The sequence below is a fragment of the Ambystoma mexicanum genome, chromosome 8, assembly GCF_040938575.1.
Source record: "Ambystoma mexicanum isolate Mex_15411 chromosome 8, UKY_AmexF1_1, whole genome shotgun sequence".
NCBI classification, from domain to species: domain Eukaryota; kingdom Metazoa; phylum Chordata; class Amphibia; order Caudata; family Ambystomatidae; genus Ambystoma; species Ambystoma mexicanum.
In genome coordinates, this window is record NC_090929.1 from 476745308 (window position 1) to 476763704 (window position 18397).

Here is an 18397-nt window from a genome sequence, read left to right on the forward strand (position 1 = left end):
CACACAACCCCAACAGGGCAGCTTGTTAGGCTGAAGTTATTCCAACCCCCACCTGCCTTCATGGCCTTGGCATACACCAGGCTCTGGCTTGGACTCCCGCAAGCTCCTGCCAGGGTCTCTGTTACAGCCCCAGTTAACCGAAAACACTTCTTATGACAATATATGGGTTAAGGCCCCCAGGAGGTTAGCAATAAATCTACTCTCTTGAGTTTTCTGGCACTTGTGAGTACTGAGCTATATAATGCTCTGTAAGACATGACTCCTTGGTATCTCCTTTGCCCCCTCTTCTACTGCTTCACACCTTTGGACCACTGTCCTACTTCAAAGTCCATTTTCCAAGGCCAATTGTCCCTGTCTTGGTTTGTCTGGGCATGGCCAGAATGCCAGATGCTTTCTGCGGCATTACCAACACCCCTGCACTGATGTTCGTTCTTGCACACTCCCCCACGCATGAACCGCGATGCACCTGCAGCACGGACGAGCACCAAGGACCCGACTCCACAGCTAAAGGTAAGAAGAGCTTGCCCTCTTCTGGACCATCATCTAACTATGTGGCCAAGATACATGTCACAGACTACCAGACAGCTCATCCCTCAACGCTATGCCTGTCATCGAACAGCAAAGCAACTGATATGAGACCGATACTGCTACAACTGCCCCCGCTCTTCCCCCTTCAGAATCTTGCCGCCCATCATGATGCTCCTGACCTTCCCAATACTAAACCCCCAGAAGTTCCTGCCACCACTAGTGGAGCAGCTCCTGCTTGACAGCTACACCAACTCCACCTGTAATATTTGACTTGCACCACCCAGCCATTCCCCTACCTCCCCCCACAAGAGTACTTACCAAAGCCCCACAGGAACCCATCCAGCCACCGACCCCCACAGAATTCTTACCTGTGCTACACAGGGATCACACACTAGTGAGACCTAAGCCTGGCAAAGCGCCTCTGCGACTTGAGCATTACACTAATCCACCTGCAAGACCACCAATGTGCCACAGTCCTTGCTCCACTACTCCCCACTCCCCACCACGGCATTCTCAGACCATGACTGAACACTTGGCAGCCCAATCCTCTGCTACCCACGGCCTTGCCTACCGATACACCCCCACCCAAGACTACTCCCCACCCTTACCTCCTAGAACCAGAACACTCAAGCCACTCTTACCCTCACCTAGGGAAACGACGGCACCCGCTCCGTGTCTGCACTAGGACCCCCACCCTGGCTACACAACTCACTGTCGTGGCCTGTGACATGCAAAGCCAGAATTAATAGGCTGTCCAACAGAACTAACCCCACTCCCGCCAGGTGCCCCGACCTACCCATTACCCGCCCCCCGCTAATGCTAATCCCCCCCCACCCCCTACAACGCTCAGCTTCCAACTACGTAGAATCTGCCTGGCTCTCTCAAGTGTGCCTTGCTTAAACGTCCGCTCACTCAGAGACAATGCCACAGCAGTCCATGACCTCATAATTGACCAGAACCTATACTTTTTCGCAGTCACCAAATCGTGGCTCCACAATGTCTCTTGTCCCCTCCTCTCACTGCCATCCCATGTAACTACACCATCCTTAGAGCAGACAGGCCTGCCACACCAGGAGGTGGAGTTGCCCTTATTACTAAATCATCCCTCAACTTTAGAATGATTGACACCCCACTTATACTAGGATACAAATTGCTTCTCACAAAACTCACTATCAATCCCACGACAACCTTTTGTTACTATACTGGCAACCCAACCCCCACACTTGCCCAGAGATCAACCATCTGCTGCTATTAACCCCTCTCATTAAGCCCACCAACAAATGTATTATTCTGGGAGATATCAATCTGGGCTTCAATGACCCCGATGGCCTCAAAGCTGCTGCACTGGCTAAGCCCTTGAAGACATGAATCTCCTTCAATATGTTTCAGCCCCGACTCACAACAGAGCGTACTCTCTTGACTGGATACGCTCAACTAACCTGCTCCTCGACATCTCACCCGTCCAGTCGGTGTCCTGGTCGGACAACTCCTTGATAGAGTTCAGTATTCCATTACCACATCAAACATCCAAACCTACCACACCCGCTGTGTCCACCCTTATAGCTTAACACCCGTAAACTGACAATCTACTGTAGGGCCCACGCTACAGACCCTATGTGCCAATGTAGACCCCAGCTGCAATGATCTCAAATACCTCGCTGACCCCACACACAGCCTCCAAACCGCCATGCATCAGCATGCCTCACTTAAACCTAAATTACTCAGACCCCATACACGATCCAATCCCTGGTTCACGGATGAGCTCACCTCGCTCCAGAGACAAAAAAAGAGCTCTTGAACACCTCTGGAGGAAGCAGCCTGCCCCTCTGAACCATGCTAATCTCACAAACTTCTCCAACACCTACAAGCACACTCTAATTACTACCAAAGCCGACAACACACGCATCGCCAATGCCAGCTCATATACAAAAGAACTCATCAAGATCCTCGAAGAGCTTGGAAACCCAATAACTACCAACTCTCAGTCACGCACAGATAAAGATTGGTGCGCTACTATACAATCGGCCCTCCTAAATAAACTGGAGACCCTGAGAACCAAAATCAACATTTAAAAAAATAAAATAAAAAAAGACTACTAACGGCCAAACTACACTGCCTAGAGGCTGAAGTTTTGCCACTGCCCCTCACCACACCTCTGATCACCCCTTTCTCCTTCTCACAAGTAGCACATACAGGCGTTATCAATGCATCCAAGCCCTCCACCTGTAAGGGTGACACCTGCACCGCTCAGATCTTTAAACTCTGCACCTCTACCCTCACCCCTTTCATCACCAATTTCATCAACACCTCCGTCGTCTCCAGCTCAGTCCCTGCTAGCCTCAAGGCTGCTTGGGTAAACCGTATCCTAAAGAAACCCTCGCATGACCCCATCCTCCCCACCAACTGCTGCCCTATCACCTCTGTACCCTTCCTCCTTGAGATTCTTGACTGCATAGCCTACCACCAAGTACAGCACTACCTTGAATACCACAACCTATTAGGTGCAAGACAATTGGGCTTCAGCCCCAAAAACAGCACTGAATCATCTTTACTGGACCTCAAAATTCAATTGGACACTATCCGAGACTTGCGTAATTTGGCCCTACTCTTCCTGCTCGACCTATTGGCCCTACTCCTCCTGCTCGACCTATCGGCAGCGTTTCACCTGGTGGATCATGATCTCCTTCATACCAACCTCTGCGCCAACTTCCACTTCTCACTGCAGCTGCAACGTGGATCAAATCGTTCCTCAGCGAACACACCTGTAGGATCTCCATTGGGGACACCGCCGCTGACCCTATCACGGTCCCCATAGGAGTGCTGCAAGGCTCCTGCCTTTCCCCCACTTTATACAACACCTACACCAAACCCCTTTTCGACCTGCTTAACTCTCGATATAAGGTACACCAATTTTGCAGATACCCAAATCCTTATCCCCATCTCGGGAAACTATGAGGACTCAGCAACAGTAAACAAGGTATACATTGTGCAATCTTGGATGGCTACTCGCAACCAGTGTCTCACTGACAACAAAACGGAGATCCTAACAGTAGGCTTTGCTCGTCACCTCAAATGTTTAGATCCCCTCCTTCTCCTCTTTACTCATTGATGGCACCACTATCCCGGTCTCAAAGCTTTTGAAAACACTAGATATCCACCAAGATTCAGAACTCACGAATAACTAAATCAATGCCCTAGGCTCTTCTACCGCTTACACCGCCAAGCTCATCTTCTTGAGAAGACAATTTCTTTCCACAGAAAAGTGCCTCATGCTCTCCAGAGCCATCCTCCTCAATACATTGGATTACTGTAATGTGTACAGGAGGGCGGAGCGACCAATGACGGGCCCATGGGATCAGAACTCACCCTCAAGTACTTTAAGACGAGATAGCTGCACCTTGAGGTGGTTGGGGTGCGGGGTTCTCCTACTCCAACACCAATCAATAAGGACAACTCAATGGTTTGGCAAAGGGAAGTCTGTTTAATGACAAGTACAAAAAACGGGGAAACAATAGGAAATCATCAGTGATACAATCCCCTGTCTCGCTCCAACTCCCGAATTCTTCATTCAGACAGCAATAGTTATAGCAAATTCTCGTAATCATTGACGTGTAACACTCAAAAGTTTGTCATGCAATTCTATTGATTAAAAAGATAACTTAAGTCTAGGCACTATATCTGTATATGGTAACGGAGTGTGAGGATTGGATAACTCTTATCGGGCGGGCGTCTAAGCCCATCCCTCTACATCACCCGTGGTAGACGTCACTAAATGTATGACGTCTCATTGGTTCTACTAGCTATAGGACCCTTGATTATTTGGTCCATTGTGATTGGGTCGGTTACACCCCTAGGCATAAATCTCCACTTTAATTAGCAGCATGCAGAATGGTCACCCAGATGCGGTATGCCGCAAGATTCACCCTGCCTCCCTTCCATCAATCAGTACCTTTAGGGCTATGTGTCAATTACTTGGCTTAGGTTGGCCTCGAAACTGAAGCTTATCAGGAAAGGTTATGGCATCCTCTGGTTTTGGGTGACATCAGACGTTGGTACCTCTTCGTGCCTGGTTGGTCACGTGTTAGTACACTGTGAATCTGCTTCATTTTCCCTCTATTTGCATATTTGATTTTCCCTCCGGCCTCGCCACCTGCCTGGTCCTCCTTATCTCGACCTTCACGGGGCAGGCTGCTATGCCGCTCTCCTCCCTTCCTTGGGTGACCTCGAATTCCCAGGCATGAGCTGCTTCTTGCTAAGTTTCGATTCCGCTCTTTCGTCTGGCTTTGTGCTGGTATACTAATCCTGGCTTGTTTGTCCCCTACCATCCTGGGCTTAATTCTGCTTTTGTAAAATGGATTCGCACTTGTACAATGTGCTTCTTTGAGGTAGATGTATAGTTGGCGCTTGCCGCTCTACTCTTCTATTAAGCATAGCAAGCAGTACCGTTTCCTTAGATTCTTGTGTTCCAAGCCCATTTACAGGCGTTAACCAGTTGCGTATCTTCATCCTGTTTTATGGTTACATGTCTTTATAGTTCAGCATTGTTTCTCCTTTTAAATCCATTATATAATTATTCCTTACATTTCGTCTTTGCGTGTCATCATTTGATTGTTGTTTCGTTCATCTGAACGTCTGTCCGGGCCCTTGTGTCGTTACCATTCGCCTTCAATTTAGGCCCTTTGGGTCTCTTCGGGGACAGTTTGTAAGTAGTCTTCATTTCGTGTCAGTTGCTGGTACGGTTGTCTCAATGGGTACCGTGCTGCCCATGGTTGTCTAGTTATTGGCACTTCAACAGGTATTGCTCTTCTGATGGGCACTGGGCAGAGCCCTAGTGCTACTCTCTGTTGGTTTATTTGCTCCTCATACGTCATATCTCGGCGAGTATGTTCCTGGTATTTCAAAATGGGTGGCTGGAGTGCAGGCCATATCTGGGACCTCCTCTACAAATGCACCACCACAAAATATATTGACAAACTACAACTCAAAATAAGCTCCTCTGCGCAGCCATGGGCCTCAAGCGCTCTCGGCCACCAGACGTAATGTACACTGGCTCTCTATCAAAGCCTGTATTGAATTCAAGATCCTGACTCTCGCACACAGATGCATAAACAAAGTGGCCCCACTCTACCTCAACGACTGTTCAACACCGAAACGCCATGTGTGTCATCTACGATCCTCCACCAGCCTCACTCTGGACACCCCCAGATTGAATTGTAAAACGGTGGGAGGCGCCAGTGTCTGTTTCAAGACCCTTTTCTTTACAACTCCTTTCCTGCTGACCTCAGAGATGAACACTCGTATACAAGGTTCAGAAAGCGTGTTAAATCCTGGCTTTTTAACAAATACGACTAACACTACTAACATGTTTACTTCTCATGACCGATTACTTGCATTACCTACACTTGTACAAACAGTGATAACCGCAGGTCTGGGCGTCACATAAATGTAATAAATAAAAAGAAACATGCCCCTGCACTTCTTCAATATTCCAGTGTATTGCTTTAAAAGCCTTATTGTGCAGCATTGCTTTAAAAGTCTTATTGTGCAGGGAAATATAAGGCCATTTTTTTCCATTAGGGTAGCACTGTGATACTGAGGGGGACTCTCTGTCACCCCTCCCTCTATACCCTGGTTTTACTTATTTAGCTAATTGCACCTTGGAGTGGAGAGCGAGGATTTAAAACCCTGATCTGCCATCTTCCATCAGGGGAAAGCTCTTCCAGCGGTGCAAGGCTCTACTTGCTAGCTCTTCACAGACCAGGGCACAGTGCTTTCCCCAATTGCGTATCGGACGGAGGCTTGCAGGCACCTGCGCCTCCTGCTTATGGATGACTGATGAGCCCCAGTCTGCCTTCCTCAAAGTCGTAGAGATGCTCACAATGTTGTAATGGTGTGTAATGCAGGGTGCGCCTTCCTTTGAGCATTGCAGCGGTCACCTATCTGACGGTTTCTGATCCTCTGCCCCTTTTAGCAGCCAGAGGTGGGAGTGGCATGTCGTTCCCGCAAATAAGACATACAATGATCGCCCACTGGTGACAGACCTGTAGGAGCAGGGGTGTGTGTGTGTGTGCGTGTGTATGTATGTATGTATGTATGTGTGTGCGTGCGTGTGCGTGTGCGTGTGCGTGTGTGTGAAGGGATACCTTTGTTGTGTAAATAAGAATACATGTTTATTTTTAATATAACATTTACTGTGTAACAGTTTCTTTGGACTATTGTATTTACTAGGTTCAGTGTACTTAACTACAGCTCACATCTACTTCCTATGATCAGCCTGGCTGCCCTGCCATTCTACCAAGGTCCGTTACCCTTTGTCAAATCCTGCCATTATATAGAGTGACAAAATCAGTATCCTTACGCAGTCACAGGGCACAGAGGGCCCCAAACTATCCCTTCCCACTCATATAAGATTTCTTAAAAACTCAGTTCTTGTCCGATATGCATGTTGGTAAAGTACTAATTTGCCAGGTGAGCCAAAAGTAGCTCCTAGTAGCTCTGTTGGTTTTAAGCTAGCTAGGCTCTCCTAGACCAGAAGCAGGAGCTAAATAGCTCCCTGCTCCCCTCAGTTTCAAACCATGTATTACATCCCTGAAAGTGTGCTAGTCTAACTGTACATTTGATTTCTAGACAGAGACCAATATCCCCAATAGATGGGATACCTGAATGAGTATAATTGAATCCCTTCATACACCCATTGCCTAAATTGTTCCAAAACAGAAACCTCCTTTTCCTCTTTAGAAAAGAAAGTAGCCATACATTTTTATTATTATTTATGTATTTATCACGCGCCACAGCCTGAAGGCATCAGGGTGCATGTTAAGGAGAGTGCCAAACGCAGACAAACACAAAGCAGAAGCTTTTAACCAGGATGAATTTTTGTTAAATAAGAAGGTCATCAGACGCTTCCGGAAAGTAAGGAAACCGCTCTCCCTACGCAAATCTGCTGGCAGTCCATTACAGGACCAAGCAGCCTAAGTAGGAAAGGACCGTCCTTTCCCACTTACCTTCCTAACCCTAGGGCAAAGGAGTCAAAAAGTATCAGTGGATCTAGTCGTTCTTCTTTGGCTTTGAACGCTGTGGCTATACTTAAGGTAGGTAGGGGCAGTACCATGTAAGCACCTACGTGTGCTGATCTCGAAAGAGACTCGCAAAAGCACTGGCGACCAGTGCAGTTCTCTCCTGGCTGAAGTAATGAGCTCCTTTCTGGTGATATTCTTAATTATGCGTACCGCGTCATTTTGGAGCACCTGGCGCTTTTGAACATTGTTTTTATTGGCTGCGCCTAAAAGCGCGTTGCAGTAATCCAGTCTGGGCATTATAATGGCCTGGACTAATGTTTTGCAGTTTTTGTTTGTCACAAATGGCTTTACAATTCTCAGCAGTTTAAAATGGTACTGCAGTTTCTTAGTGAAGCAGTCTTCCTGGGCATCCATTCCTAGTGAGCTTTCCAGCATCACACCCAAAGTCTTGATTTCATTTTGGGTTGCTATGTGTATGCGATGACTATCAACCAAAAAACGAGCAAAACCAGGGTCAGGTTTCGCTATAGTTTGGGGGGATCTGTATCTCTGTCTTTGTGCTGTAAAGACAACGTTTATTTGTCGTCATCCAGTCTTTAACCAGTTTGTAATTTTTTTTTAATCATCTCTGAGTCTGCCTCATGATCGCTGCTCAAAACAACAGCTGTGTATCGTCAGCGTAGTTTGTGAATTTCATCCCAAATATTAAAAAGTGCTGGCGACAAACGGGCACCCTGTGGTACCCCACAAGTGACAATTTCAGAATTCAAAGAGGCTTGTTCGGAACAGATTCTAGACTTTCTGTTGGAGAGGAAACCTTCAATCCATTGAATGCCTTCAGGGGAGCATTAGCCCAGGGAGGGTAGGAGGGCTAAGAGTTTTGTATGATCCAAGAGGTCAAAAGCTGCTGAAATATTCAACAACATCATCCACTTGTCTGGAGGTCCAAAAGTGCATCTTCGGTGCTGTGATTAGGTCTGAAACCAGAAAGTCTAAAATGCAAAACGCCAACCTTCTCCAAGTGGTCTTGTAGCTCCATCATGACTATTTTATCTACAATTGTTAACAGGATGGAATATTAGTAACGGGCCTAAAATTATTTGCATCTTTCGGGTTCAGACCTACTTTTTTCAGCTAAGGAGTAACAGCTACGTTTTTTACTTTAAATCCTTCTCCATATCTGGGATAAAGATAGGGAAGAATTTAAACAAGGGACCATTGTCCGAAGAAGTTTTTAAAATTTGACCAGGTGGTGTACAGGAAGCAAGTTCTAAAATGATTTTCTCGTGGGATTTGGAAGTTTTCTTAGCAAATGCTTGCTGCTCATGTATACAATCCTCAGTAGTAGGTGAGAATATGTCAGCTTTCAAATTAGTTTTTTCTAGACTTATCAAGATTTCCCAAAGTTTTTTTTAGTATTGTTGCCCGAGTTTTCAGTGTCCTCGTTAAAGTAATTTTTCTTAGCTTTGTATACCCTTTTCTTGTACTGCTTCTAAATTGTTTTCCAAGTACATTTATTAATCTCCGTTTTATTTTGAATCCAACAGCGTTCTGCCTTCTGCTTTTCCTGCTTAAGCATAGTTGGCTCCGATGAGAACAAATTGTGGTGGTTAGGCTTATCCCTAACAAACGTAGTCTTCATTGGTGCTACGACATTTAACAGTCTGCAGGTCCTCAATATATGTTGCTGCCAGTGTCTGAGGGGAATCCAAGTGAGAGGTTTTTCCATAATATCTAGTAAGCATTTGTCCAGGTCCTGTGGCCTTATCCTCTTTACATTTCTGCTAGTAATGTTCTTCAATGCTTTGCATTGCAGGCCTATTTTTCTTGCAGGATGATCTTAAAATTGACAGAGGCAAATTTGCAGCCTTCTTGAGGCTACCGAGTCAAAAACATTTCCCTAAACATGCGTGGGTGCTTTGTTATGGACAATAATATAAAAGTTTTTCAGAGTTTGTCCCAAAAGGAGGGCTTCTTTATCCACCTTGTTTCCTCTCCATCTGTTAATGCCTCCCATCAGCAGGGTGGATGAGTTTGGTTTATTGAAACATTTGAGGGTACTCATAAGATCTTCATTAAAATTGGGCATCTTATTAGAAGGGTGGTAAATTAGGATCACATTGGTGCAATGTATCGGAGAGGAGGTGGTTTTGAGATGTAGCATCTCACATCCCTCGCAGTTAGTAGGAGATCTGAAAAACATAAGGTCTTCCCCAACACTGAGCGCAACTCCCCCACCAGCCTCAACCTCTATTCTGCCCAATAAATGTGTGTCCTTTTGGTGTGGCTAAATCAATAATAGGTCCTCTTGAGTCTTAACCACGCCTTTGAACCACGTCTCCGTAATCGCCATAATGTCGATCTTTTTGTCTAGTATATAGTCGTGGACATCAATCGCAGACTTTCCCCAAGAAGCGGGTATTGAGAAGAGAGATTTCTAATGTAGGTCTATCAAGAGAACACAACTTAAGTAGGCTGGTATTTATATCTTCCCCATATATATCCATAGACAGGATAACATCTATTTCAATAGATGCCTTATAGCAAGAAGGCGGCTCCAATATGTAATCCTCTTGTGTCAGAGGCATATCTGGTGGGAGGCTTTGATTGTGTATTTTAATTTGTCTTTCATTCAGCAGTCCTGTTGTTGCAAAGTAATGCCCATCCTAGAACTACTATCAGGGCTACCTCTACCTGCAACAGTGTTGTGTAAACACGTTATGGTGTTATTTCATATCACCAATGTACATTTTCAGGTATTTTTGAAGAATCGCTTCTTTAGTTAAGTTCTTTCTCCTCGGGATAAATGCCATATCTTTGGGGGAGAGTCAGGGAAGTAACAAAAAGAGACTAGTAACTCGGAACACACCTTATCGTAGTTACCCAGCTACACAGTAGACCCGGACTGGCACAGACCAGCTCGTTTCTCCTGCGCCGGCGCTCCCACACCCGATTAGCAAAGTAATCGTCTGCGAGGACTACAAAGCTGCTGGGAAATGTAGTTTAAGATCCAACTAAGGTCAGCCGCAACTAAAATACAGATAAAAACCTGGTATAAGCGGCGCTACAGTTACAGTTGAAAATATCCCCAAATAAAAGCAAGTTTACAAGATAAAAGCCCCTCAGTTCCCACAGTTTCCTAAAAGAAAACGAGAATGATTATTAGCAGCAAAGGTTACGAAATGTCAAAGAGCATGACTTTTCTTATCCTAACCACCTCCATATTTTGGAATATGAGCATCTGGAGACTGCCCTTGTAGCAGTGCGTGGTATAAATCAACATAACATATGTATACATGTTGGCATGCAGAAGGGTAATGAGACAGCATCCCAAATTACCAGGATCCTTGATAGATAACACCCTTTTCACTTTCACATAACCTGATAGTCCACATTGTTGTTGATTGCATTTCCCCTTCTGACGACCACAACAAAAAAACATTGAAACACAATTTGTGCTACACATGCTGTCGATATGCCACATTAGGGGAGAGGGTTTTAGAAGATGGGTTTTTATCCAAAAAGGAACACAAATTCATTAATTATTCGGTGGGCTGTGTTCCCCTCTTCTATACCCTCCTGATGTTCCATAAAGACACTCTAAATCCCCACAGGATGGCCTATTGTGTCCAGGTGTGGTTTGATTCTCCAACCACTGTCATAATATATTGACTTTTTCCTAAAACCAATTGCTATGGCCACCCCGACTTTCTTGTTGGACTCTAGAGATGTTATCACCAGAGTCAAAGGTCTACCATTTGATTCATCTGAGCAACTCTTGGTTACTATGGACAGAGGCGTTTTATACAAATATCCCTCAAGAAGAAGCGATACGTAGCCTTGAGATCATGTCAAAAAGACGTGCAACACCACACAACGTACAAAGAGTTTTGGATTGCATGTGCATCACTGGTGCTGTAAATAGTTTCATGTTTAAAGAAGATTATTTTTTGCAGTGCAAGGGTACGGCTATGGGTTGCAACTTTGCACCCAATTTGCCCATTATCTAATTGAAGAACAGGTCATTCTAAGTGGTGCAAATCCTTTCTTCCAGTCTGTTTCATTGTACCGTCGGTATATTGATGATATTTTAATTATCTGGAAAGTGGATATAGAGAGGTTGAATCAATTTGCAGATTGGATGAATCATATTAATCTGAATTTACACTGCACATATGATCATTCTGCACAGAGAACATCCTTTCTGGATTTGTAAACGTTCAACCAAGAGGGTGGCATCCAAGTGGAATTATTTAGAAAGGCCACTGAAAGAAACGCTAGTCTACATTTCTGTAGCCAACATCCCAAAAGTCTATTACAAAATGTACCTTATGGTATGTTCTTGTGGCAACGACGGAACTGCACAGACATTTCTAAGTTCAATATGCATGCAGACATTTTGCAAACCAGACTCATGGAATGGATCTATAAAAAAAACTGGTTGCTGGCTGAGGTGGGAGGTTGCCTTTCATCCTTACGGACCAGCCGTGATAATGGTTTTACCATTAAGCTGAATTAACATCATTGCTTGGAAGTGATTTTATGCACTATGGTGTGTGCCGGTGCGGATGATTGGAAATGTGCGCCGTCTGCTGGCTCTGGCGTGAGGCTGTAAATGTACTGCTTTGTTTTTAATTAACGTGTAGAAGTGACCAGGCGGTTTGCTACGAACTTCGGAGTCATGTGATTAAGGCAGTGCCGTATAAAAACAAACGAGCAAGATGTGCTCCACACCAACACAATCAGGGGTGTGTGGCGGAGAGGCTGAATTTTCCCACCCAGGAGCAGGAACACCCTAAGTGTTTGTTTTCCAGCATAGTCACTCAATCGTGTGAGCTTCTTACTGACAGTTTAGTGTCACAGATGGCTTCATACCCAACTGACATCATACCAGGAAACAAAATTTAAAAGATTACGCCCGTTTTCATGCAGCATGTGGGCAAATACAGCACTCATCTTGAAGGATGTTTTAGACATAAGAATATATATGCCCCACAGCACACAAATTAAAATCCATCTTGCACTTGCAGAAACAATTTTTAAATCTCTCGCATGATTGAAATCTGTGGCGAACTTGTAAAATGCAGCAAGGCTGAAGTCAGCAGAGACACGGGTGCTGTGTGTAATTAAAGAACACTGATTCCATGGCGAGTACAGCTACCTGAACAATATTAATCATGCAGCACACACGATTGAAACTGGCTTTTTAGAAACGTGGCAAAGGCTAAGCCTGATGGAATTGCAATGTGTTTTTTCCATTGGCCATGTGGGTGATATTGAATCTATGCTCCAGTCCACACCTGCAAATGAGCAATAGACGTCCACTGTATCAGGTAATCCCTTCACACATTTCTTAAGACAGTATTAATGGCCTTCGGCAAATTTGTTTCTTTGGTCATTCATAGTCTTTTGGTAATTCATGCACCTTGGTAGAATTGCACTGAAATGGTCTTGGTTCAATTAGTAAACTTGGACACAGTGTTGGGCCTCTCGTTGTTGTGCGGTCGTTGGGCTGTGGCTTGGCATTGTGGCACTTGGGTTCTTCGGGGACCATTGGGATTCACCATATATGTTCCTGAGCAGATGAAAATTTAAAATGATGGCAAATGCTCTTCGTGTCTTTTTAAAAGGTAATTTAGTATGTATTATGTAGGTTAATGAAGTATTTTATGACACATTTTTTTTAGGATTATTCTAAGTTCCCTGATGAAAACGTGGTCAAATTGTGCCAAAACGTCGAAACTGGTTAGCCATGTCCAAATGTCTAGAAATGGGATTACAAAAATTAAATAGTACCCAGTCTAGGATATATGTACACCTGTTCATTGTATTGTTATGGTTCTTTCTTGGTTTAGCTAATTGTGTGTTTGATTGTGAAGAGTGGATGCAGATATGGATATGCTTGTTGGTACTGAGGTAGGCTGCCCAGTACAGATCTGAGAGAAATGTTTTTTCATTTTCCTGCACTGAATTGTCCTGGATTTATTCATGATTAAATCCATATTTTTGTATTACTTAAATAATGTTGATATTTTAGTAAAGTGTCCACTGGATTAAGAAGATACAGAAATAGTATAACAGAAGAGAGAAATCCAGAGAGTGGGGATTCCTGCTCTTCAGTTTTTTCGATCTGCTACAATAGCCAGATACTTACACCATTTGCCATTTATTGCCATTGTACACCCATGTACGTGACAATTTCCTAAACACTGCCATCAAGTGGCCAGGCACTCGCGTCACTTGTCAGAAGTGGGAAATGGGTAGGGCGGGGGACGAGAGCATCAACACTGCATTCACCTTCAGTGTCCTGGTTGCCAGCAGGGTGACCGCGATCTTTGTGTACCTCACTCCACTGCAAAGACTGTTTCCTACATGAATGCATCCCCCAATGTCTATTATACAGCTTATAGATCAGCAGCTCAAGAATACCACACAACATAGCCCTTAGCATTCCAGGGAATGTGCTCTTCCTTGAACCCTGATTTCCTTGTTCTCCCAGGAGTTAAACTACCTAGGGAATTTAAGGGGTGTTCGTCTGACAGTGCCCCCAACTATTCCATCCCACTCATCATAGTCCTGGACTCCCATGTAAATGTATCATCTCTGGAATGGCCTCCTTTCCCCCCTCAGACTTGAGCCGGATCTTCTTAAGTTCCAGAAACTTCTCAAGACTTTCCTTTTCTCCTCTTCCTTCATTCTCCGGCTGCAGTGCGAATGTTTCCCTCTGCCGCGGCGACCTGGGCCTGGCTCCTCCAGAGTTATACAGGAGCCAGAAACCCCCCCCACCCGTGCCCTCAGCATCCCTTGCCAGCACTACCTTTGGACTCCCTTCCCCAGACTAGCCCTAACCTGGTCCACCCTATCCTCTGCACTTACCCTCCCTTCCCCCACCCTTTTTCCCCTTGAACTTGTCTTCTTGGCTCCCCCAGCACTTGCCTTCTTGGCCCCCCTAGTACTTAGCCTCCACACCCCCTCCATTGGGCATCTCACTCCTGCAATTCTCCCTTTACCCCCAACCCCTGCACTTAGCACGTTGTTCTTGCACTTGCACGGTAGGATTGCCACAAGGCCAATATAACCATTTTTGTTGTTCTTCCTATGTTACCCTCCCCGATTTGTCTTGTGGCGCCCGGAAACACTGGTGTATAGGTGCCATACAAATGCCAAATAAATAATTAAAACAAGAATGGCTGGGGGGGGGGGGGGAACAGAGAGGGCATGTCTGCTGAAAGAAGAGACGGGCAACTTGACTTCTGGGACCTCTCAACAAGTCTAGTTCTCTATACATCTGGCTCCCTAAATGAGCACTACCTTACTGGCAAAAACAGGTTTCTTGTCATTGCAATCCTCCTCCGAACTCCAATATTTCCTCCGGCTCCACCACATCTACATGGCATTCTGAAGCTGCACGAACAGATTGCTAAACACAATATTAGAAAACTACAAGCATTACCATCAATCCCACACACCATTAAAAACGCATGCAATTCACTGGTGACAAGACTAAAACAACAAACCACGCCATTAGAATTAAAGTATGGAAGGTGTACAGGAAGCATAAAATGAGAATGGTGTTTGGCTACTTTCAAGGCAGGCCTTCATCCCAACAGACCCTGACCTGGAATGTAACTTAATTTTTGCGTTTGATATTTTATAAAAAACACACCACAAGTTGGAGACACTAATCTTGAGAGTTCAAAATGTACAACTACTTTCATTGCATACTAAACCCACATTGCAAGACCAATTTTACTACCACTAGCTCTAAGTTCCCCAGCATAAGGCATTTTCTTCATCCAAGATGCGACTTTTAAATGCGTTAACTGGATATTCAATTGATATTGCCATGGCGCTCCTTCACTTGCATAATGTAAATGGTAAAGGACCTTACCAACGTCCTTCCTTCCATCTCTATCTTCCGTTGGCCACTCAGGATCTTATGGCCAACTGTTCCTTGAACACAGTAGCCTGGCATTATGACCTAGAAAAGAAGCTTCACATTATAAACCAGCTGCAATTAACACTTCTCCATACTACCCATATTTGCAATCAGTGAACATGAAAACCCCCCACTAAATGCAAATGTGTGTGGAAAATGTGCAAAACTAACTATGCAGAACATCGAATAAAACAGTCAGTGGGACTGAGTTGCATCATGCCAGGATTAACAAAACAGTGTATTGACAGAGATTAAAAGTACAAGAACTGTTCTTATAGGGGGTAGATAGGCAGTGCTCGGATGATGTCTTGTGTTGGATTAACAAGGTGCAGAACAGTTCAACTCTAAGTGGAACTGTTGCGTGAATCAAAAAACCCTGAAAGAGTAGGTCAGAATGATGTGCATGGGAAGTGTTAACATTTAGCAGTTTCTGGCCTGTACCAATGCACCTTAATATTCACGAACATGTGTGTGTTTCCGGGTTAAACATTTTTTAATTTGACATATTATGTCATTAGCCATTCATCCAGTTAATCATAAAGAAAGGGTTTCTAAAACTGTTCATACCTTTTGTAATCAAAGTTCAACAACACTATTATCCTATTATTTTTTTAAACATTTCAAAGTTGGTTAGGACTCTATGAATGATCCCGTCCCTATGACTTCATCACAGCTTTCTGGGGTCTATCACTTGGAAACACCCTTGCGCAAAGACACCCACAATAAAACGAGAAACCATACGATTGCAACAAATGCAGGAAAAGATTTAGTAATACAGAGCATCTGAATATTCATGCGTTTAAATGCATCAGGCATAACCGCTCATTAATACACTGGATGAGGGAACAGCACCAGCCATAAGATATACCATAATATCCATATGGTTCTATGGCTCTTTGCCGACATGAGTTTTTTCAATGTAATTTTTACCGAACAAATGACATCGAAGATAACTGGGGAGCGGGGTCCCTGCCCCAAGCCCTCCTTCCCTATATTTATCTCCCTCCCCCAGCCCCCTTTCCCACCCCTTTTATCCACTTATCCCCCTTAAATATTTTGATTCGTTTTTTCAATGTAATGTTTTCGGTAAAAGTTACAAAGAAAAAACTGATGGGGATGAATAAACGCAATACCATCCATACAAATAGAGAGAGGTGGTAAAGTCTGAAAGGAAAAATCACCTACTACCAAGACCATGATTTCCATTCCTCTTTGTGGAAGATCTTTTCCAAAATCTCAACTAGGAGAAGACACTGGCAAACGTTAGGGAGATTTATCATTGTTATGCTTCACCCCCCCTCCTAGTGAGACCCCCAGCAGTTTCTGCTGGACTTCTGAACCTTTTTCTTTAATCCTGAATGAGTGGAGCCTTTTTCCACTCATTCATTCATTCATTCTTATGGGCCTTGGCTTTTGGAACTCTTTCCTTTGTGTGTTACTGTCCGATGGAGTTTACTTTCCTCCATATCTCTTAAGGCATATGTATTTTTACTATAGCAGCACACAGCTCCTTATGGGCAGTGTTGCTGGGTACCATTTGGAGCCTCCTTTGAGACTCTTTCCTATATCGTAGAGTAACTACAGTTGGTAAGGATAGAGAGATACTTCATATCTCTCCTAAAACTTAATAGTCTGAGAGATTGGCACACAACACCTTCTGTGGAGTGCCAACGGGATATTTAGTATGCCCTTACTCTCTGCTCCTGTGACTTTTATGTCCCATAGATAATCTCCTACTTATGGCTGGTGGCAGTGGACGTGTTCTACCAACTATTGTGTGAATTTTCCACCGCTGGCTATGTCCATAGCCCCAGTTATGCATAATAGAGTCACCCAAGTATTACATTGGTGGTTCCTTTCTTTTTTTGCAATTACAAGCGTGGCTGTACTTGGTCAGCACTTCTACTGTCCTGGGTGGGGAGGCTTGTGTGTGTGTTTTTGCCTTTGGCAGGAACCCTTGGGTGTCCCCCGCCTAGGCTCCAGTGTGTCTGGGCAGGCAGGAAGTGGGGATGGAATGTTTCACTCCCCTACCCGTTGTCTGCCGAGTGCCTGAATGGAACCAGATCCCACAGGGGGTCTGGCTGTCCTGATTGGACAGCCACCGCCCCTTTCGGTAAACTGCTGAGGGAGATTGCAGAGGAGTGTGTGCTGGAACTGTATAAAAGGTGAGGCTCCCGAGGTGAAAGGCAAGTCGACCACTGGAAACTGAAGTAAGCAAAGAAGACTACCAGAGATGCCTGCAGACCCTTTGCAACACTGAAGCGACCAGTGCTGTCCTGACCCCGTTTTCTGTGCGACAGATGAACTCTGAAGAGGACGACTCCTTCCCTTTGACTGGTGGGACAACCAGTCCCAAGATTAACTTTGATTTGAGCCATCTCCAGAGGTCCTGCAAGTTTCCAGAGCTGCAAAACCCCAATAGCAGGAGACCTGTGGCCCATTCCGAGTGCATTGTCGTGGAAAGGCTGAATTCGTCCAATTCTTTGCTGAGCCCTCAAGGGCACTCCCTAGATTCGATCCAACTCGTCCAGACCCCCTAGGCAGAGTGTGGGACTGTAAGAAGCGAAGAAACTGACCGAGCAAATCACGTCCTATATTGCTGCTGCAGAAAAGGCGCCAAAACCGCAGAGTGACCAGAGAAGTTTTTGAAAGCTGTGCCAGAGGTCCTTCCTCGAGACTGCTGCTGAGAGATCCTGTCCATTGCCCGGTCTTTCGTCCTCAGACCAAGGAATCCAGATGTGGGGTCCAGTGCTGTCACATTGAGGAGAATCCAGCTACAATCTTTTCTTCTAACCTAAGGTGCTGTGGGGAGAAAGGTATTGCTTACCTTGATCTGTGATGTTGCTCCAGAGCGTTGGAGTGCACATAGAGGTGTCCAGGGTAGCCCACTCTTACCTCCGACTCAAGCCCG

General features: G+C 44.9%; 1 protein-coding gene across 2 annotated transcripts in view; it reads right to left on the minus strand.

The window, feature by feature from the left end:
- Positions 1–18397, minus strand: part of INTS11 (integrator complex subunit 11) — a 717472-nt gene that overhangs the window by 375862 nt on the left and 323213 nt on the right. For both annotated transcript variants that reach the window (XM_069610104.1, XM_069610105.1), the window contains exon 12: positions 15439–15528. In XM_069610104.1, coding sequence (XP_069466205.1) covers positions 15439–15528 — 90 coding nt within the window. The remainder of the gene's footprint in view (positions 1–15438; positions 15529–18397) is intronic.